This window comes from Puma concolor, chromosome B3, assembly GCF_028749965.1.
Source record: "Puma concolor isolate L17-30 chromosome B3, mPumCon1.1.hap2, whole genome shotgun sequence".
Taxonomy (NCBI): domain Eukaryota; kingdom Metazoa; phylum Chordata; class Mammalia; order Carnivora; family Felidae; genus Puma; species Puma concolor.
The window spans coordinates 50915515-50935215 of record NC_141672.1 but is presented as its reverse complement, the minus strand read 5'-3'; the positions used below and the strand labels follow the sequence as shown (position 1 = coordinate 50935215).

The window sequence follows — 19701 nt, the reverse complement described above, 5'->3', positions numbered from 1 at the left end:
AAGAGCTGCAGCTTGGCATGTATTAAATAAAGAACCAAAAGTAGAAAAGTATAACTGCTAACATTTTTAATTGCACCACCCATCTCCAGACTTCTGGAGGAATACTTTACCTTTACACTGCGAAATAAGTCTTTTTCTCTTGCTGTGGCTTCTTTGGAATGCATGAAACTATTCAAGGCTGTTTTTGCAGCTGTAAATAGAAAATAGAAGACTCTACTTCTGTGCAGAGAAGAAGCGATCAAAATCATTCATAAAAAGATTTTAAATACCTTTTCCCTTTTTCTGAACTCCAGGAGTAAGTTTCACTTTGTATCTTTTAAGAAGGAATTACATGTATTACTAAATAGAAATTTCAAAACAATTCATAACCATTATGTCAGCTATTTTGAGTAAACTAAAGACGACTTACTTATAGTTTGTCATGGTGGAGTAAGGGGCACAAATTGGGATGGCAAATAGTAATACATCTTCAGGATGTGGCTGCCCTGTCAAAGAGTCAAAGAGATTTTCCTAAAAGGGAAAAGAAAAACCATTATAAAATGCATACCAGTCCTAGAAAAAGGAAAACTCTAATATTTCAACTCATATTTTTATCATTTTTATCTTTTTCTGATCTTTTTCCCCCACCCTTCCCTCGATAGACCTTCAGTCTTAAGACCAAATGGTATTTATACTTCTATTCTTTACTAAAAATTTTTTCCATAGCATAATTCTCACATGATTTTCAAAATGGCACTTGTAAATACATACAAGGGAAAAAGAAAAAACTTGTTGGATAACAGTACATTGCAGAAAACTGCTATGGATTAAAAATAATGTATAATAATGACCACAAATAGATTTAAATCCATTGCATGGAAATGAGACTGATATTTTGGCTAGACCAGTAGTTCCTGACCACGGGGATTTTTCTGTCCCCATTCCCCACTCCCCTCCGCCCCTGGACACTTTTGCCTGTTCTTAAGGAAGAATCTTCTAGCCTTCTTAGAGTTGCTCTTTGGTGGGCTGCCTATAAGATGAGCCGTATTTATTTAGCAACATGAATAACCTTAGACAAGATGCTTGGTGTTCAAGTAGTGTTTACTATGTTCCATGGACTTCTCTAAATGCTTCATGTGTATTTTCAAAACAACTCTCTCCTCTTAAGGACAATTATCCCCACTCTTCAGATGAGGAAACAGAAGCACAAAAAACAATGGCTCAAGGTTGCAATTACATGTAGCAAAGTTAGGATTTAAACCCAGAATGTTGGACTCCAGAGCCTGTGATCTTGTCTTAGCTTTTAAAGTTTTAAGTAGTGCTTGCTTCGGCAGCACATACACTAAAGTTTTAATTAGAAACTGTGTGTCAAATGTTTTGGAAACTAAACTGTAGTCATTGTGTGTCACTGTAGAGACCCCAACACAAAAATCATACCTCATTACCCTGTTGATCCAGATCTTGCTCTTCCTGCTCCAAACATAAAATTTTAAAAGTCAGCTATAACTTAAATTGAAATTCCACATGATTAAAAACTATGAGGAGAAAAAAATATTAATATAGCAAGATTGTCACATTGAACCAACAGGTTATGGACCCCAAGAATGTATTCTTCAGTGTCACAAAACTCTAGTGAATTAATTTGTGCATCTAATATTTTATTTTTTTTAACATTTATTTTTATTTTTGAGACTGAGACAGAGACAGAGCATGAACGGGGGAGGGTCAGAGAGAGGGAGACACAGAATCTGAAACAGGCTCCAGGCTGTGAACTGTCAGCACAGAGCCCAATGTGGGGCTCCAACTCACGAACCGTGAGATCATGACATGAAGTCGGACGCTTAACTGACTAAGCCACCCAGGCGCCCCTGTGCATCTAATATTTTAGAGAACAGTGCAATTCAAAGAGAAAAAGGATTGTTCTCTGAAGTGTTTTTTTTTTAAGGACTTTCATTTGGAGTACATGCTAAAACAGTAAAATGTAAAATGCCTATTTAAAATTACAACTAAATCTGATGTTTGCCAAAAGAAAATGGAGAATCCTAGGGAACAGAACTTTTATTTTTTAGTCTTTCAACAGTTCTAAGAATTTTTCACTATTAAGGTAAGCTTAGGGGCGCCTGTGTGTCTCAAGTTGGTTAAGCGTCTGACTCTTGATTTTGGCTCAGGTCATGATCTCACCAACTGTGAGCTTGAGCCCCACATCGGGCTCTGTGCTGTATGGAGCCTGCTTGAGACTCTCACACACACACAATAGGTAAATATAAAAGAAAAAGGTAAGTTTAATTTTGTTTTGCTTTGCTTAGATTATCTCCAAATAGATTTTTTATGTATGATTCATTACACCCCAATATTTATGAGTTTACAGTTTACAGAATTACAAATAAGAGAACAGTGTAAAAAAATCTGAGGATCAAACTGAGTTATAACATCACTAAACAGTAACATTGTCCAGAGGAAAAAAACAGTAACACATTTAGAATCCCTGTAAGCATTATCTGCACTGAACAGAGCAAACCATTCTAACCAAAGCTTTAACTGCAATAAATAAAATACAGGCTAAGTGAAATTTTTTCCAATTTTATAAAATAATCATTTGCTCAAGATTTCAAGATCTCAGGCAACCATCTTAACTGGAAAAAAGTTAACTTCTAACTGGTTTTTCAACCAGAGCACTTGGCAATTTCAACATTATGTAAGATAATACAGCATATATTCTCATAGAAAAATCTAGAGTAGCACAAATTTATTCCTACTCCTCTTCAAGATAATCCCAATTATTTGTCTTATTTTAACGAAGTTCCCACTAGAATCAAAGCCTCTCCATACAATTCTTTTCTAAAGGCTTGTGATAAATTACTTACCTATGAACATGACCATTTTTATGCTTACATCCTGGAAATGTAGTCTTTTAGGTTGTATTTCTAAAATGACTTTTCCATTAAGGATAAAGTTACCACTTGTCCTGGTTTTAGCACTTGTAAGCCTCATATTTTGGGAACCTGAGGTGATTAGTGGCCCTAATTAATGAAGCAAAAGCCCACATATGTGTGGTAGCCTTACCTTGTCATCATGTGGATCATCTACAGCCAAGTCTTGTAACTCTGGAGTTACAACCTCAAGGGAGGGAGTTTCTTTCTTTATGCTGTCTGAAGCCCTTTGTCCACCTCTAGGTCTCTGGGTCTGTTTCTTCACAGGTTCATCCTTTGTTTTTCCTTTCTTCCCCTTCTTCCCCTTTTCTTCTTTGTTTGAACCTGCAGACTTTAATTCATAGAGGTAAAATAATGTAAGTATGTTCAATATTGTCAATATTTTAAAAGTTTTTTATTTATTTGTTTAATTTACACCCAGGTTAGCATACAGTGCAACAATGATTTCAGGAGTAGATTCCTTAATGCCCCTTACCCATTTAGCCCACCCCCCCCCCCCCAACCACTCCAGTAACCCTCTGTTCTCCAGATTTGAGTCTATTATGTTTTGTCCCCCTCCCTGTTTTTATATTATTTTTGCTTCCCTCCTGTTAATATGTTTTGTATCTTAAAGTCCTCATACGACTGAAGTCATCATATGATAGGTCTTTCTGTAATTTCACTTAGCCTAATACCCTTTAGTTCCATCCATAGTTGCAAATAGCAAGATTTCATTCTTTTGATTGCCAGGTAAGACTCCATTGTATATATATATACACCACATCTTTATCCATTCATCCATTGATGGACATTTGGGCTCTTTCCATACTTTGGCTATTGTTGATAGTGCTGCTGTAAACATTGGGGTGCATGCGTCCCTTCGAAAAACCATACCTGTATCCCATGGATAAATGCCTAGTAGTGCAATTGCTGGGTCCTAGGGTAGTTCTATTTTTAATTTTTTGAGGAACCTCCATACTGTTTTCCAGAGTGGCTGCACCAGCTTGCATTCCCACCAGCAGTGCGAAATAAATCCTCTTTCTCCTCATTCTTGCCAACATCTGTTGTTCCCTGAGTTGTTCATTTTAGCCATTCTGACAGGTGTAAGGTGGTATCTCATTGTGGTTTTGATTTGTATTTCCCTTAAGATGAGTGATGTTGAGCATGTTTTCATGTGTCAGTTGGCCATCTGGATGTCTTCTTTGGAGAAGTGTCTATTCATGTCTTTTGCCCATTTCTTCACTGGATTATTTGTTTTTTGGGTGTTGAGTTTGAAAAGTTCTTTACAGATTTTGGATCCTAACCCTTTATCTGATATGTCATTTGCAAATATCTTCTCCCATTCCGTCGGTTGCCTTTAGTTTTGCTGATTGTTTCCTTCTCTGTGCAAAAGCTTTTTATTTTGATGAGGTCCCAGTATTTCATTTTTGCTTTTGTTTCTCTTGCCTCTGGAGACATGTTGAGTAAGAAGTTGCTGCAGCCAAGATCAAAGAGGTTTTTGCCTGCTTTCTCCTCGAGGATTGATGGCTTCCTGCTTTACACTTAGGTATTCCATCCATTTTGAGTTTATTTTTGTGTCTGGTGTAAGAAAGTGGTCCAGGTTCATTCTTCTGCATGTCGCTGTCCAGTTTTCCCAGCACCACTTGCTGAAGAGACTGTCTTTATTCCACTGGATATTCTTTCCTGCTTTGTCAAAGATTAGTTGGCCATACGTTTGTGGATCCATTTCTGGGTTCTCCATTCTGTTCCACTGATCCGAGTGTCTGTTTTTGTGCCAATGCTGTCTATATTTTAACAAAAATGTATTGAATCCTACCATATGATAGGCCGTGGTCTGGATGCTCCTTAAAAAACAAAGGAAGAAAAGACTTTTAGATGTTACTTACCCCCAACAATTTCATGATGAGTTCACGTTCTTCTTCATCTTGGTCTTTGTATTTTTCCTTCATTTTTTTCATTTTACTCTACAAAATCAAAAGATTTTACTTGGAAAACTTCAGTTAAAAAATGTCAACAAATGTTTGTAAAGAAAAGGTGCTCCTGGGGCGCCTGGGTGGCTCAGTCGGTTGAGTGTCTGACTTCGGCTCAGGTCATGATCTTGGAGTCTGTGAGTTCGAGCCCCACATCGGGCTCTGTGCTGACAGCTCGGAGCCTGGAGCCTGCTTCGGATTCTGTGTCTCCCTCTCTCTCTGGCCCTTCCCTTCTTGAGCTGTCTCTCTCTCTCTCTCTCAAAAATAAACAAACATTAAAAAAAAAAAATTAAAAAAAAAAAAAAAAGGTGCTCCTATTCTCTGTCAGAAATGGTTACCAAGCAAGGTACCATTATAATAAACAACATGGAGGCTAAGAAGATGGATAAACCATAGTCCTCAGCCTCAAGGAGTTTACCATCTGGTAGAAAAAAAATACATATAAGAGCAAGGATAAATTAATGCAACATATTCTAAATGCAAACATTATTCCTAAGATACTTCAGAGAAAGAAATTTCTTTCAGCTTAAGCAAGAACTGTGGGGAAGAAATAAAGTAAAACTTGAAAGTCTTAAGTAAATTTTATAGTATCAGGGATTATATAAAAAGCGGGATTATAAGGTAAAAACAGGACAGTATACTAACAGCAAATTATTACATTTGGTTGGAGTCAGGATATACATATAGAGGAAGAACAGGAAACAAGGCAGCAAAGCTAGTCTGGATAAAGGCAAGGCACTTAAGGCTTTGAATTTTCTCAACCAACTGGCTTTAATCTTTACCTTTTACCTGGGCTACACTTCCAAATCACCTAGTAATTTTTTTTTCGTCTAGTAATTTTTAAAAACAGACATCTAGGCCTCACCTCCAAAGATTTTATTTTTGCTTTATTAATCTTAGCTGGGGCCCAATACAAATTTTACAAGATCTTATAAATCTTGTAAAATCTTTACAAATTTTAAAGATTTCTTTAAACAGGACACAAAAAAAACTATAAAAGATTGATGATTCAGATTTCATTAAAATTAACAGATGCTGCTCATCAAAAACACATGAAAAAAAAGCAAGACTGAGGGTGCCTGGTGGCTCAGTGAGCTGAGCATCTGACACTCAATTTTGGCTTGGGTCATGATCCCAGGGTCATGGAATCAAGCCCTGTGTTGGGGCCCTTGATGAGCATGGAGCCTGCTTGGGATTCTGTTTCTCTCTCTGCCCCTCTCTCTCCAGCTCAAGAGCTCCCTCTCTGCCTAAAATAAAAAAATAAAAAAAGGAAGCCTGAAAAGTATTTCTAACCTATACATCCAAGAAAAGACCTATATTCAGAATTTCAAAGAACTCATATACATTAATGACAAAGCTGGACAACCTAATTTTTACAACTGGGCACTTCAAAAAGAGGACAGATGTCTAATAAACATGAAAAAGTGTTCAATATCATTAGTATTCAGGGTCATACAAATTAAAGCCAGAATAAGACTGTGGTATATACATGCTTGAATGACCAAAAGACCCCTGACGACACCAAATGTTACAATGCAGAACAATTATAATTCGGATATTCTGCTTGAGAGGAAATTGGTGAAGTACTCCAGAAAACTGGTAGTTATCTACTAAAGCCAAACACAACATGAATGCTATAAATCAGCATTCAACTCTTAGCTATACACAACAGCGATTAAGATTTTTTTTTTTTTTTTGGTGGGAATACTAATTAGGCGCAAGTGTGGGCTTTCTGGAAGAGTGAGTACTGGAAACATTTAAGTATCACATGATGGTGGCTTCACAGATACATGTGTGTTTAAAAATTCACTGATCTAAACAGTCTAGATTTGTGCATTTTACTATATGTACATTATGCCTCAAAAACAAAAACAAAAACAACCCTGAAAGGGGCACCTGGATGGCTCAGTCTATTGATCGACTTCAGCTCAGGTCATGATCTCACGGTTCGTGGCTCTGTGCTGACAGCTTGGAGCCTGGAGCCTGCTTCAGATTCTGTGTCTCCCTCTCTCTCTGCCCCTTCCCCACTTGCACTCTCTCTCAAAAAAAGTAAAAGCATTAAAAAAAAATTTCTTTTTAACCTGACAGTAAAATGAACAATATTATCATGAAACTGAACCAAGAAATGGAAAACCCAATGAAAAGAACAGTTTGGAAAACAGAAGTTAGGAAACTCAACTTTGAAGAAACAAAACTGAATGGACCTATCATCACTGGAGAAAATTTAATTAGCATATACAGTACAACTTTGGTTTCAGAGCATAATCTGTTCCATATACATGCTTATAGTCCTAAGCACTTGTATATTTTTTGTTTTAATGTTTTATTTATTTTTGAGAGAGAGAGTGCAAGCAGGGAGGGGCAGAGAGAGAGACACAGAATCCAAAGCAGGCTCCAGGGTCTGAGCTGTCATCACGGAGCCCGACACAGGGCTTGAACTCAGACCATGGGATCGTGACCTGAGCTGAAGAAGGCCGCTTGGCCAACTGAGCCACCCAGGTGCACCCCCCCTCCTTTTTTTTAATGTCTAAGCACTTGTATATCAAAGTGAATTTCAAGAACCATTGGCTCCATTGTGATCCAGCATCACATACTACTCGTATTCCAAGATACTGCTCGTTTATCATTAGCTAAAATTTATTAGAAATGTGTGCTGCTCTTGTGAAACACTCACAGAACAAGTTACTGGTGCAGCCTCTCTGGAAAACAGTATGGAGGTTCCTCAAAAAACTAAAAATAGAACTACCCTACGACCCAGCAATTGCACTAGTAGGCATTTATCCAAGGGATACAGGTATGCTGTTTCAAAGGGACACATGCACCCCCATGTTTATAGCAGCACTATCAACAATAGCCAAAGTATGGAAAGAGCCCAAATGTCCATCGATGGATGAATGGATAAAGGTACCTTCACACCTTTTACCACTCCCTCCACACCTTAATGACACCTTAATATACACATACACACACACACAATGGAGTATTACTCAGCAATCAAAAAGAATGAAGTCTTGCCATTTGCAACTACGTGGATGGAACTGGAGGGTATTATGCTAAGTGAAATTAGTCAGAGAAAGACAAAAATCATATGACTTCACTCATCTGAGGACTTTAAGAGACAAAACAGATGAACATATGGGAAGGGAAACAAATATAAAAACAAGGAGGGGGGACAAAACAGAAGAGACTCATAAATATAGAGAACAAACTGAGGGTTACTGGACGGGTTGTGGGGGGGGGGGTGGGCTAAATGGATAAGGGGCACTAAGGAATCTACTCCTGAAATCACTGTCGCACTATATGCTAACTAATTTGGATGTAAATTAAAAAAGTAAAGAGCCAAAAGTAAAGTACAGAAACCAAGAGAGGGGGATGAACAATATGATCTTCGTGTACGTGACTTCTTCCTAAAATTGGTATTTTGTATAACGAAGGCAGAAATTTGGTCTTTCTTGTTCACCACTGAATGTGCAGTACCTAGCAGGGTAGCTGGTACAAAGTAAAAATAAAACCTTGCATTGCAAGTAACCTGTTCTGCATGTGTTCCACAAGACAAGCAAACATTTCTAATAAATTTTAACTTGATAAATGAGCGATGTCTTGCAACACGAGTATTACGTGACACCGAATGTCACATGATCACAAATTTCCTGATTACAAAGTGCTTTGGATAACAAGCATGTTTCCAGAACCGATAATGCTCACAAACCAAAGTTTTACTATACTTAAAAACCGACCCACAAACTGCCAAAATACCAGGTCCAATTATAAGCAAACGCTATCTATCACATTTCAAGGAACGATCTCCATTTTATACAAAGTTCTAGAGAGCAGAAAAAGGAAAACCTTCCAAACTTCTTTTATGAAACTGGTATAACCTAGATAGCAAAACCCCAAGGGCAGTATGAAAAACCAGAGGCGAATTTAATCGATTTTCTTAAGTAATTTACCACATTAACTAAGGGAAGAAAAAGCATAAGGAAGTAAAAGAAAAATGCAGAAAAGGCATTCAATAAATTTAATATTAAAAATAACCCTTCATAAAGGCTATCTACCAACCAACAACTCCCAGGAAACATCCCACAATGATAAAAATCTTAGCAACAGTCCCTTTAATGTATAATTAACAAAGATACACACTATTATTACTTCTATGCAACACTGTACTAATGTTTGAGCCAATGCAAAAAACAGAATAGATATTAGGATTAGAAGAAAAGCCATTATTTGGAGACACTAATGCTGCCTACAAATGGAATACTAAAATGTACAGTAAGATTACCTAATACTAAATCAATGTAAGAAAATCATCTCCCCACAAACCAGTAATGATAGGAAGTGAAAGTTTTAAAAATATACCATTAACAAAAAGTAAGAAAAATTATAAGCAGGAACAGATAAGATGTATAAAACTCTATGGGAAAATATATCTTTACTGAAGACTATAAAATATTCTTACAAGACTATAGTCACATTCAAGGACAGGTAAACTCAATGTGGTAAAGATGAAAGGTTTCCACAAAATTATCTAAAACTTCAATGTCTTTTAATAAAGATCCTCAGGATTTGCCTTGGAACTTTATCTGCAGAATATTTCATTGTATGAAAGCACCATGTTTTTTATGTTGTTGGGCATTTAAGATTTTTTTCAATTTTCGGTTTGTTTTTTGCAATTACAAATATCAACCTGATGAATATTCTTATGCTAGTGCATGCACATGATTTTTTTAGGATAAATTCCTAAAGGTAGAATTGCTGAGTCAAAGGGTCAATACATTGTTAGGACTCTTGATGGGAATTCCCATGGTGTGCACTGAAACATTTACTGAATGACTGAATACACATTTTCTATTAATTTGATGGGTGGAATTTCCTTTTATCACTTTTTTTTTTTCACATTTGCCATTGGTCTTTCCATTTTATAAATGGTTCTTTTTGTCACCTGGAATTATTTTTTTTTTAACATGACTAACCACTAATTTTGAGTATTTGATACTTTCCCCAATAATCTGTAATAGTATTTTATCACATACTAAATGTTTAAATATTACAGTTAATGTCTTATGTCTAGATTTTATTCAGTTTCACTTTTTGTATTTGGCTTTTTCTATGTTAATACCATACTGTTTTAATAGTCCTAACATGAAATGTTTTACTACCTAGTAAGGAAATCCCTCCTCAATCTTCTTTTTCAAGATTTCCTTAGCAACTCTCTAATATTTACTCTTTGAAATGAACTTTAGAATTATTTTATCAAGTAAGTTAAAATCTCAATTGTGATTAAAGTCATGTCGAATGTACAAGTTTATTTACTTTGAGAGAGCATGCACGGTAGGCAAAGAGAAAGAGAGGGAGAGAGTATCCCAAGCAGGCTCCACACTGTCATAGCGCAGAACCCAATGTGAGCTCGAACTCACAAACCATGAGATCATGACCTGAGCCAAATTGAGAGTCGGTGGCTTAACCGACTGAGCCACCCAGGTGCCCCTGAATGTACCTATTAATATGAGGAGAATTATATTCTTCTCTTCCATATGCTCAGCATGTCCCTTTATTTTTTTGAGGTCCACTGGAAAAAAAATCCAGGAAATTGTGACCACTATGGATGGAGGGAAAATCATAAAACATGACCTTTATTAAGATTTCAAAGGAATTTAATTTTTATAGTGATAAATGGATACATATTAGCTCACAATTTCCTTTTTTTACACTGCTACGGCATTTTTTAAAGTATATTCTGTATCTACTACCTCTTCCTTCATTATCCACCTTTAATAAGAAATATAGGACCTCTAACCAAAATCTCATTAATATTTGAAAAAAACAAATATCACTAAATATCACTAACAACCAGCACCAGCTGTTACTAGCAGAGTGTCACTAGCAAATCACAATCTTCTAATTCTTCTTCTACATAAAATGAGAGCTTGTATCTAGATGATCTTCAAGGAACATAGAACAGTGATCTCCATGTTCCCCAAACCTTGTCTCTTTTTAACTAATTTTCAAAGAAACTCACATAGGATTATTTTTTTGCCTACATCTTTTGTTTCGCTTAAACTTTAAAAAAATTAAGAGCCTCATAACTTCATTTGTGAGCCAAGGAGTACTAAGTTTAACAGTTCACTCCCAAGTTTTATTACCTTTTGTCCTCGCTTCATTGGCTGCACAGCTGGGACACTTTTGCTTGTGTTCTGATGAGTTTCAATGTGTAGAGCATTTTCTTTTTCTTTGTCCTTTACCTCTATCACTTCTAAATCCCCTGAGTCACTTGGAAGCTTTTTCTTCTTCATTTCCCTAAACATAAATGAAATGGGAACATCTAATTCTTTGAATTTCAAATCTTTAGTGCCTTAAAATAGTACAGGGGAAGGAGAACATGTACAATATGTAAAAGATCATGGCTCCTGCTTAACTTCATAACCACCAGGCTACACTATAAAACAAGCACAAATCATCACACTGGAAAAAGTTGAAAATTTTTTGTTCATGGATTTATCATTCTGTCAGCCAGGCTTAATACACTGTTACACCCTTTACTTATCCTTACTCAGTAGCCACATTCAGTCCCTCCACACCTTAATGACCAGGCACTGGGATCTGCAGTCTTAAGTTAGCATGGCCTTGACCGATCTTAAATATTCAATAAAATATCCGTTGCCAGGTTAGTTGAATAAATAATGGATAAAAATATGCAGATTAAGGAGGAAGGGGAAATTCTATTACTATGCTATTTTTCATGTGCAATCTTTTTATCCCCACTGCCACTGTCTAGTCCAGGTCCTCATCACTTCCTACCTAGACCTTCCTCCAGTGTTTCCCCGTAATCTGCTCTATGTGAACTTCTAGTCTTCCTACCTATATCACATTCCCATTTAAAGTCTCCCAAAAGTGCTCATCACTTTCAGGAGAAAGTCCAAAAATCCTTAATTTATCATTCTAATAACTTCTCCACTTTTGGTCCAAATTCACTTTGCCAATCTTACCATCTACCAGTTCACAAACATGAACTTTTTGCTCCTTTCACCTCAGTCTATCATTTCCCCAAAGCACTATGTGTAATATTTCCAATTCTGTGCCCTGTTCTATTCATGCTTATTTTCTTCTGAATCTCTGACCATCTTACCTTCATTTACCTAAATAAGTTCTAACACATCTTTAACGTATACTTATGATGGTATTTCCCAAAACACCTGAACTCATAGCAGTTTCTTACCCCTGAACTACTGTATCCCTACCATATGGCTCTTTCCTGATCCAGGACTCAAAAACTTCTCGAAGGCACACATTTTATATTTTACCTCTTTGTATACTCACTATCTAGCATAGTGCCATGTCCTCAGAGAGATCACTGAAACTGTTTCATGACTACCTTCGTAAAACAAAAAGGCCTATCGTCCACTCCACCCTAGGGTCTCTAGAGTGCTTTACTAGCTGTATAGCCTTTTTCTTTTCTTTTTTTTTTTTTTTTTTAAGCCCTATAGTGGGTTTTTTTCTTTTACCCTATAGTTGTTTCTTTCCTTCTGCTTCCCCCTTTCTATTTGCCTTCTGAGGCCTGCTATGTTAAAAAAAAAAAGAAAGAAAGAAAAAAAGTCTTTTTATTAAATAAAACTTTCCTAGTTATTTTCAAGTATTCCTGTCAATATTATCCTAGAACCAGTCAATTTAATGCACTGCATTCGCTATTGCATATATTTACGTAACAAAGGGTCTCACTCACGTTACTTTACCTATATAACTGATTGTAGTGACAGATCAGGGCTCTAAAACAGAAAAACCTATGAGAGCTGAATATTAAGAACTAAACAAGGTTTATGCTAAATCTTGGTAATTTTAATAAGGGAAGTCTTTGGAATAGCCAAGTGATCTGTCACAACTGAACTGTCGGTAAGAAAAAAAATTATATGCTTTTCAGTTAGATAACACAAATATGTTTACCTTCTTTCCTTGGCTGACAAATGTCTCCGGCTCTGTAATTTACTGTCACTCTATTAAAATTAAAACAAAAAAAAAACACAAGCAAATACAAACAATAACATCACTACTATTAATTTTTCAGAAAGTAAAATTAAAAAGTACAAAATTACTCATTGAGAACATGATGTTCTTCACAGAACTTTGAAAACAGCTTACCATACTAGAAGATTCTTCTTTTGAAGCCAATTTCTGGAGGGACCTATGAAAACAGAACGAGGCATCTACTAGGTTGTAAAAGGCATTCATTTAAAGTCTGCAAACATTCCCATATCATACGCTTAATTACTGGCAATCCTACAAACTTTCAAACATTGACAAAATTTTAAAAAACATAATCAAATTGCTCATCTCACACTTCTAAATATATTCTTAAATAGCAGACATGTATTGAACACTTACTATGTCCCAGGCACTGCCAGATGCTTTATATACAAATAATCTTCACCAAAACCCAATGAAAGGAGTAACATTCCATTTTCACAGAGAATGAAACTTAAGCTGAGACACAGAGTAAGTTACCCTATGACACCCCCTAAGACCCAGTTCTGGTCAGACTCCTATGGTGTTCCTAATTACTCCAGTGATAGAGCTTTCAGAACTATGTTATTGTTTACCTGGTGATCAATAAGACATTAAAGATTAAAACACCTATATATATTTTTTTAATGGAACTGCCTCTCTTACATTATTAGCATTTATATTCATTTACTTGTTTCTATTTTGACCTACTTTGGCCATTTTCATATTTACTGTATTTTTCTACACTGGGTCCTCGAAATTTCTTGACAGAGATCCACCCCCCAATCAAACAGTAAAAAGATAGTAAGACTGTCGGACAATGGAGGGTAAAAGTACTGAAGTCAATCATGTTATTATCTTTGTAAGGATTAACTCTTCCATCATTCCCAGCTATAATAGGTTTTAATTACCTTTGAGATTGAAGGTGGGACAAATCAATGGTAGTGTCAGGATAATTTAATGTGTCTTTGCCTTCATCCATCATTTCAGCAACAGGTTCCTGATCTTTTACCACTTCTTCAGATTCTCCTTCATCTTCCGAGCTCTCTTCCTGAATTATTTCATCATTTAGCTCATCTCCACCACTGTGAATAGTGATATCCTCCTGGTCAACCTGACTCATAAGCTCCACTTCCAGAGGAGTTTCGTGTGATTCCTCTTTATCTTCGTCACTGCTACTGTCACCTCCGTCTGTAGAATCATCATTAAGAAAAGTCAGAGTGCTATCACCATAACAAACCTAGAGGATTACCTTGAAAACTTCAAAAACAATAATATTCTGTTGACTCTCTGTGTCTCCAAGACATCACCAAAAAAAAAAAAAAAAAAAAAAGCCTGATCACATCCCCAAAGGGTACTCAGACAAAAAAGGATTCTCTTGTATCATGAACTGGTTGGAATAAATGCTCTCCGAGATACTTTACCATAATAAATATCTTGGACAATGCAACCATTTCTATAACGAAAACTTTAACTTGTCTTGGTTAGGTATTTCCAAAGAGGAGGACAGGAAAAGTAATTCCATAAATTCTACTGCTGTTATTGTAATTTGCACATGAGAAGTGAAATGAGACAATACATGCAATACAATTGGCACACAGAAGGTATTCATACCTTTGCAAAAGAAACACTGTCTAGTAATAATATTACCTAATTGGCTCCCTAATAAAAGGAGATGCCATCACCATCTGACAAAGACGGTTGTGAGAATTCAGTTAAAAATAATGTAAATAGGGGCGCCTGGGTGGCTCAATCGGTTAAGTGGCCGACTTCGGCTCAGGTCATGATCTTGCAGTCCATGAGTTCGAGCCCCGTGTTGGGCTCTGTGCTGATAGCTCGAAGCCTGGAGCCTGCTTCTGTTTCTGCGTCTCCCTCTCTCTCTGCCCCTCCCCCATTCGCACTCTGTCTCTGCCTTTCAAAAATGAATAAATGTTAAACAACAACAAAAAAAATAAAATCTTGTGATACAACAGTAGTCATAAAATGAAGCCACAATATTACTCCTAAAGAAGAATGACTCTGGGAAAAAGAATAACTGTAAAAGTAAAACAGTGGGCATACTTTCCCTATTCCTTCAGGTACGTGAGTAAATTTATTCCAGCAACCACAGTTGCTCTCTACTTGAAGCAAATGTATTATTACATCAAGCCAAAGTCCCACATGAGAAATTCTACTTATTATAAATTCATCTCTGTATAAGTTCTAATTATTAAATCCAAAAGTAAATGCTCATTCACAAATACCTGAGTCTATCTTTGCTGAACACATTTACATATGACCCATTAAATACCGAAGTTTTACTACATTTGTTTATATAGTAGTTATGGTCCAATTAAATACTTCATAATTCATTAGAACAAGTATGTTTAACATTTCCAAAAACAAAATTCAGTAAAATTGACAGCAACTGTATTTTTGAAATTTCAATTATCCCAAAGTAGATACGATCTTCTAAGAATTCAGAAGCAAAACTAGACAAAAGGTAACACTATAAGCTACTTTATTAAAATCTGTAAACTACCTAGTTGTTCCATTTCTTCTGATATGAGTTCACGTGTGCAACTTGCCAATGTTTCCATGTCTTCATCCTGCACTCTGACTTTTCTTTCACCCCGATGTCTCCAAATACAAGACTCATCTACCTATGGAAATAGTTATTTTTCACTGATGAAACTTTAGGTAAGACTAAAGAAAATTTAAAAAAACATTAACAAAGAAGCTGAAGGATACCTTAAAGAGGAAACTAAACCCCATCATTAGATACGAGGGAGGAAGGAAATTCTTCTTTCCTATAAAAGATAATAAACATAAATGTTAAAAATTGTTTTTTTCCATTTTATGCTTACAAATTATCTGACACCAATGGTCACATTTATTTGGTCTTTTCTCTGTCATGAAGGAACACAGAATTTGGCATTATGTATAGGAACAGGAATTAAGAAAGAAAAAATATGAATGCTTGCTCTCATCTTTGGGTTAGTCAATCCGTGAATAATCTTTTAGAAAAAAAGGTCATGTTATATGAAAGCACATCCTCGTCAAGAAAAATATCTATGGAGATGACATAACAAATGCTAAATCTGCCACAGCAGCACAAAATTTTCCTTATTTAATAATAGATTTCATATATGAAATCATAATAATTTCTGTTCTGAAAATATTAGTAAGTAATGGTCCTCAAACCGGTCTCCATAATCATTACCTCGTATCATGAAGCTTCCTGTTGTCAAATATTCTCCAGTTGGTGCTGTTTTAGACACCTGAGGAACACAATACCACATCATACTGTTGTCTCAAGACACGTGTTTTTAAATTTTTCACTCAAGAAAGTAAAGTCATATTTAAGTAAATAGCACCATCTCCTGAAAAGTTTATGATTTAGTAAAAATTCTCAATACTGAAATATCTCTTCAAAGACAGAAATACCATTGGCAGTAACAAAGAAAAGAAATAATGAAGGATATACTACATCAATAATTTTCAAATGCCATGGATTAGAGGCAGAACTTGTTCACACATTTCCTCTGATTTGAGATATAATAGGAAAAATAAGAAAAGTTTAATAAAACTATATTTACTAAAATAAAACTATACTGGGGGCCCGCCTGGGTGGCTCAGTCGATTAAGCACTTGACTTCGGCTCAGGTCATGATCTCATGGTTTGTGAGTTTGAATCCTGCATCAGGTTCTGTGCTGACAGCTCAGAGTCTGGAACCTGCCTCAGATTCTGTCTCTTTCTCTGCCCCTCCCCCACATGTGTGTGCATGCACTCTCTCTTTCTCTCTCAAAAATAAACAAAAAAATTAAAAAACAAACTAGATTTACTAAATAAAGTCCTTTCCTAAGATACTGTTTTGGGGGTAGTAAAATAACCTTTCATTTTAGGAAATAAAATGATGTATTTAAAAATTGTATGTTATCTGCGAAACCCCCAAATCTGAGAGTACCTTTGTCATAGTTTTTGGAGGGATTAAAAGCACACTAATTTCACCATTAAAAAACCTGTTCAATGAAAGAATTAAAACCACTTTTATAACAGGTAGAAAATATAATACCAGAAATGATATTAATTTCCTGAAAACACAGTATCATAGTATAAGCAGAAAATAATGACTATAAATAGATACAAGATGAACCTAAGGGAGGATAATAGTAATGAACTCTTTATCTTGCTGTATAGCTGTAAGACCCTGTAATATATCACTATCAATTGCAATTATTGAAAATGTGAAACAGAAAATGAAGTCAAATATGGAGTGAAGTATCAAGTAACAGCAGTAACGACAAAGAAGGACAATTACTAAAGCCAAATGAATAAAAAACACTGGATATAACTATTTTTCAGGAAGGGCCAAAGAGAGATCAGAAAATTCCAACAAAGATGAAGAGGAACACTCTTCATCTTATATAACTGCATAAATCATTCTCTTCCTTTAGGTGTCTGCTCAAATCTTACTTTCCTAGAAAGGCCTTCCCTGACACTACTTTCAAAATGGTAGCCCCAATCACTCTTTAGTGCCTACTCTGCTTTAAAGAAAAAACGTTATAGCACTTGTTACCAGACATTATGTATGTGTTTTTCTCCACCACCAAAATGTCACCTCAATCAAAGTAGGTACTTTGCCTTGTTGACTTCTATACCCTCAAAATTTGGTACACAATAGCTCTTAATAATTAAGAAAAAGGACCACAGCCCTTATTACCTGATGATGGTACACCCACCAAGCACTAGTGATAACTCGTGCATCCCAGGCAGCACTGTAGCAAAGTGCCATTGTGCCGGCTTCAGTCAAGGTCCGAGGTGGAATGGGTTCTCCTGTGATATAAACACCACAATGCTTCAGTACCCAAGTACAGAGTTTCTATACAGCAAGACCTGAAAATCACATGCAACATGATGGATTTGATCCTCTTACATCTTAAATACTGATACCACATTTTAATTTCAATATTACATGAAGTTATGATTTTTATTAACAATATATTTACAACATCACTCACATTCAGGGAAATGCAAATCAAAAACCACAATGGACTATCACCTCACACCTGTCAGAATGGCTAAAATCAAAAACACAAGAAGTGACAAGTGTTGGCAAGGATGTGGAAAAAAAGGAACCCTTGTATACTGTCGGTGGGAATGTAAACTGGTGCAGCCACTGTGGAAAAAAAGTATGGAGGTTGCTCAAAAAATTAAAAACACAACTACCATATGATCCAATAATTGTACTACTGCGTATTTACCCAAAGAATACGAAAACACTAATTCAAAAGGATATATGCACCCCTATGTTTATCTCAATATTATTTACAACAGCCAAATTATGGAAGCAACCCCAGCATCCATCAATCAATGAACAGATAAAGATGTTGTGTACACACACACACACACACACAATGAAATATTATTCAGTCATAAACAAGAATAAAATCTTGCCATTTGCAACACAGATGGATCGATCTATAGAGTACAGTGCTAAGCAAAATAAGTCAGAGAAAGACAAATACAATATAATTTTACTCATATGTGGAATTTAAGAAACAAATGAACAAAAGAAAAAAAAAAGAGTCCATCAAAAAACAGACTCTTAACTAAAGAGAACAAACAGATGGTTACCAGAGGGGAGCTGGGTGGGGGGATGGGTGAAATAGGTGAAGGGGATTAAGAATACACATTTATCTTAATGAGCACTGAGTAATACACAGAATTGGTGAATCACTATTGTATACCTGAAACTTACAGAACACTGTATGTTAACTATACTGGCATATTTTATGCCAGATAAAAAAATAACAATTACAAATATATATTTACAAAGCAGGTTTTTAAACAGTCTAAGTAAATAAAACAAATCAGAGAAGAAATGCCTTCTCATTTATGTCAATAACTCTAACTTCATTCCAGAAGGAATCACCTAGAAAAGCCTAGTCAAAGTTTGAATTCTTCCAGAATTACTATAAATCACCTAAATTGTCAAAATGAAGAGCATATTAATAATATATCCCTACAATTAGATTTCAGATACTTTTTAATTGGGATGTAATTCATGTACCATAAAATTCACCCTTTTAAAGTATATAATCCAATGGTCTTTAGTATATTCATAAAGCTACATAACCATTACCACTAATTCCAGAACATTTTCATTATCCCTCAAAGAAATCCTATATCCATAAATAGTCATTCTCCATTTTCCCAGCCCCTGACAATCATTAACACACTTTGTGTTTATGGATTTGCCAATTTTGGAATTTCATATCAATGGAATCATATATATCTGGCTTCTTTCACCTAGCATAATGTTTTCAAGGCTCATCCCTGTTACAGCAACTATCAGTACTTCATCTCTTTTTAAGACTGAATAATATTCCATTGAATGGATATACAACTTGTTTATTATCAACTGATGAACATATGGGTTGTTTCTATTTCTTGGCTATTATAAATAATGCTGTTAGGAATATCTGCAAACAAGTTTAGTGTGGTCAGTTTGTCTATATAACTAGGAGTCGAACTGCTGGGTGACAAATTTTATGGTTAATTAAAAACAATTTTTTTTTTAACGTTTATTCATTTTTGAGAGACACAGCATGAGTGGGGGAGGAGCAGAGAGAGAGGGAGACACAGAATCCAAAGCAGGCTCCAGGCTCCGAGCTGTCAGCACAGAGCCCGATGCAGTGCTTGAGCTCACTGACCGTGAGATCATGACCTGAGCTGAAGTCGGAAGCTTAACAAACTGAGTCACCCAGGTGTCCCCTATGGTCAATTTTCTGAGGAACTGCCAACTCTATTCCATAGTGGCTACATCATTTTCCATTCCCATCAGCAGCATATAAGGGTTCCAATC

The 19701-nt window shown here is 35.9% G+C and overlaps 1 protein-coding gene across 3 annotated transcripts in view; it reads right to left on the bottom strand.

Annotated features, from left to right (window-relative positions):
* The window catches only part of NEMF (nuclear export mediator factor), a 54625-nt gene that overhangs the window by 2513 nt on the left and 32411 nt on the right, over nt 1–19701 (bottom strand). For 2 of the 3 annotated variants that reach the window (XM_086709813.1, XM_086709812.1), the window contains 14 exons: nt 17557–17669; nt 16056–16113; nt 15584–15642; nt 15375–15495; nt 13765–14044; nt 12992–13034; nt 12797–12846; nt 11002–11155; nt 4775–4852; nt 3043–3240; nt 1417–1452; nt 410–510; nt 270–313; nt 111–190 (listed from right to left, as the gene is read on the bottom strand). In XM_086709813.1, the coding sequence (XP_086565939.1) occupies nt 111–190; nt 270–313; nt 410–510; nt 1417–1452; nt 3043–3240; nt 4775–4852; nt 11002–11155; nt 12797–12846; nt 12992–13034; nt 13765–14044; nt 15375–15495; nt 15584–15642; nt 16056–16113; nt 17557–17669 (1415 nt within the window). The remainder of the gene's footprint in view (nt 1–110; nt 191–269; nt 314–409; nt 511–1416; nt 1453–3042; nt 3241–4774; nt 4853–11001; nt 11156–12796; nt 12847–12991; nt 13035–13764; nt 14045–15374; nt 15496–15583; nt 15643–16055; nt 16114–17556; nt 17670–19701) is intronic. The other variant, XM_025918630.2, reaches the window with a different exon arrangement.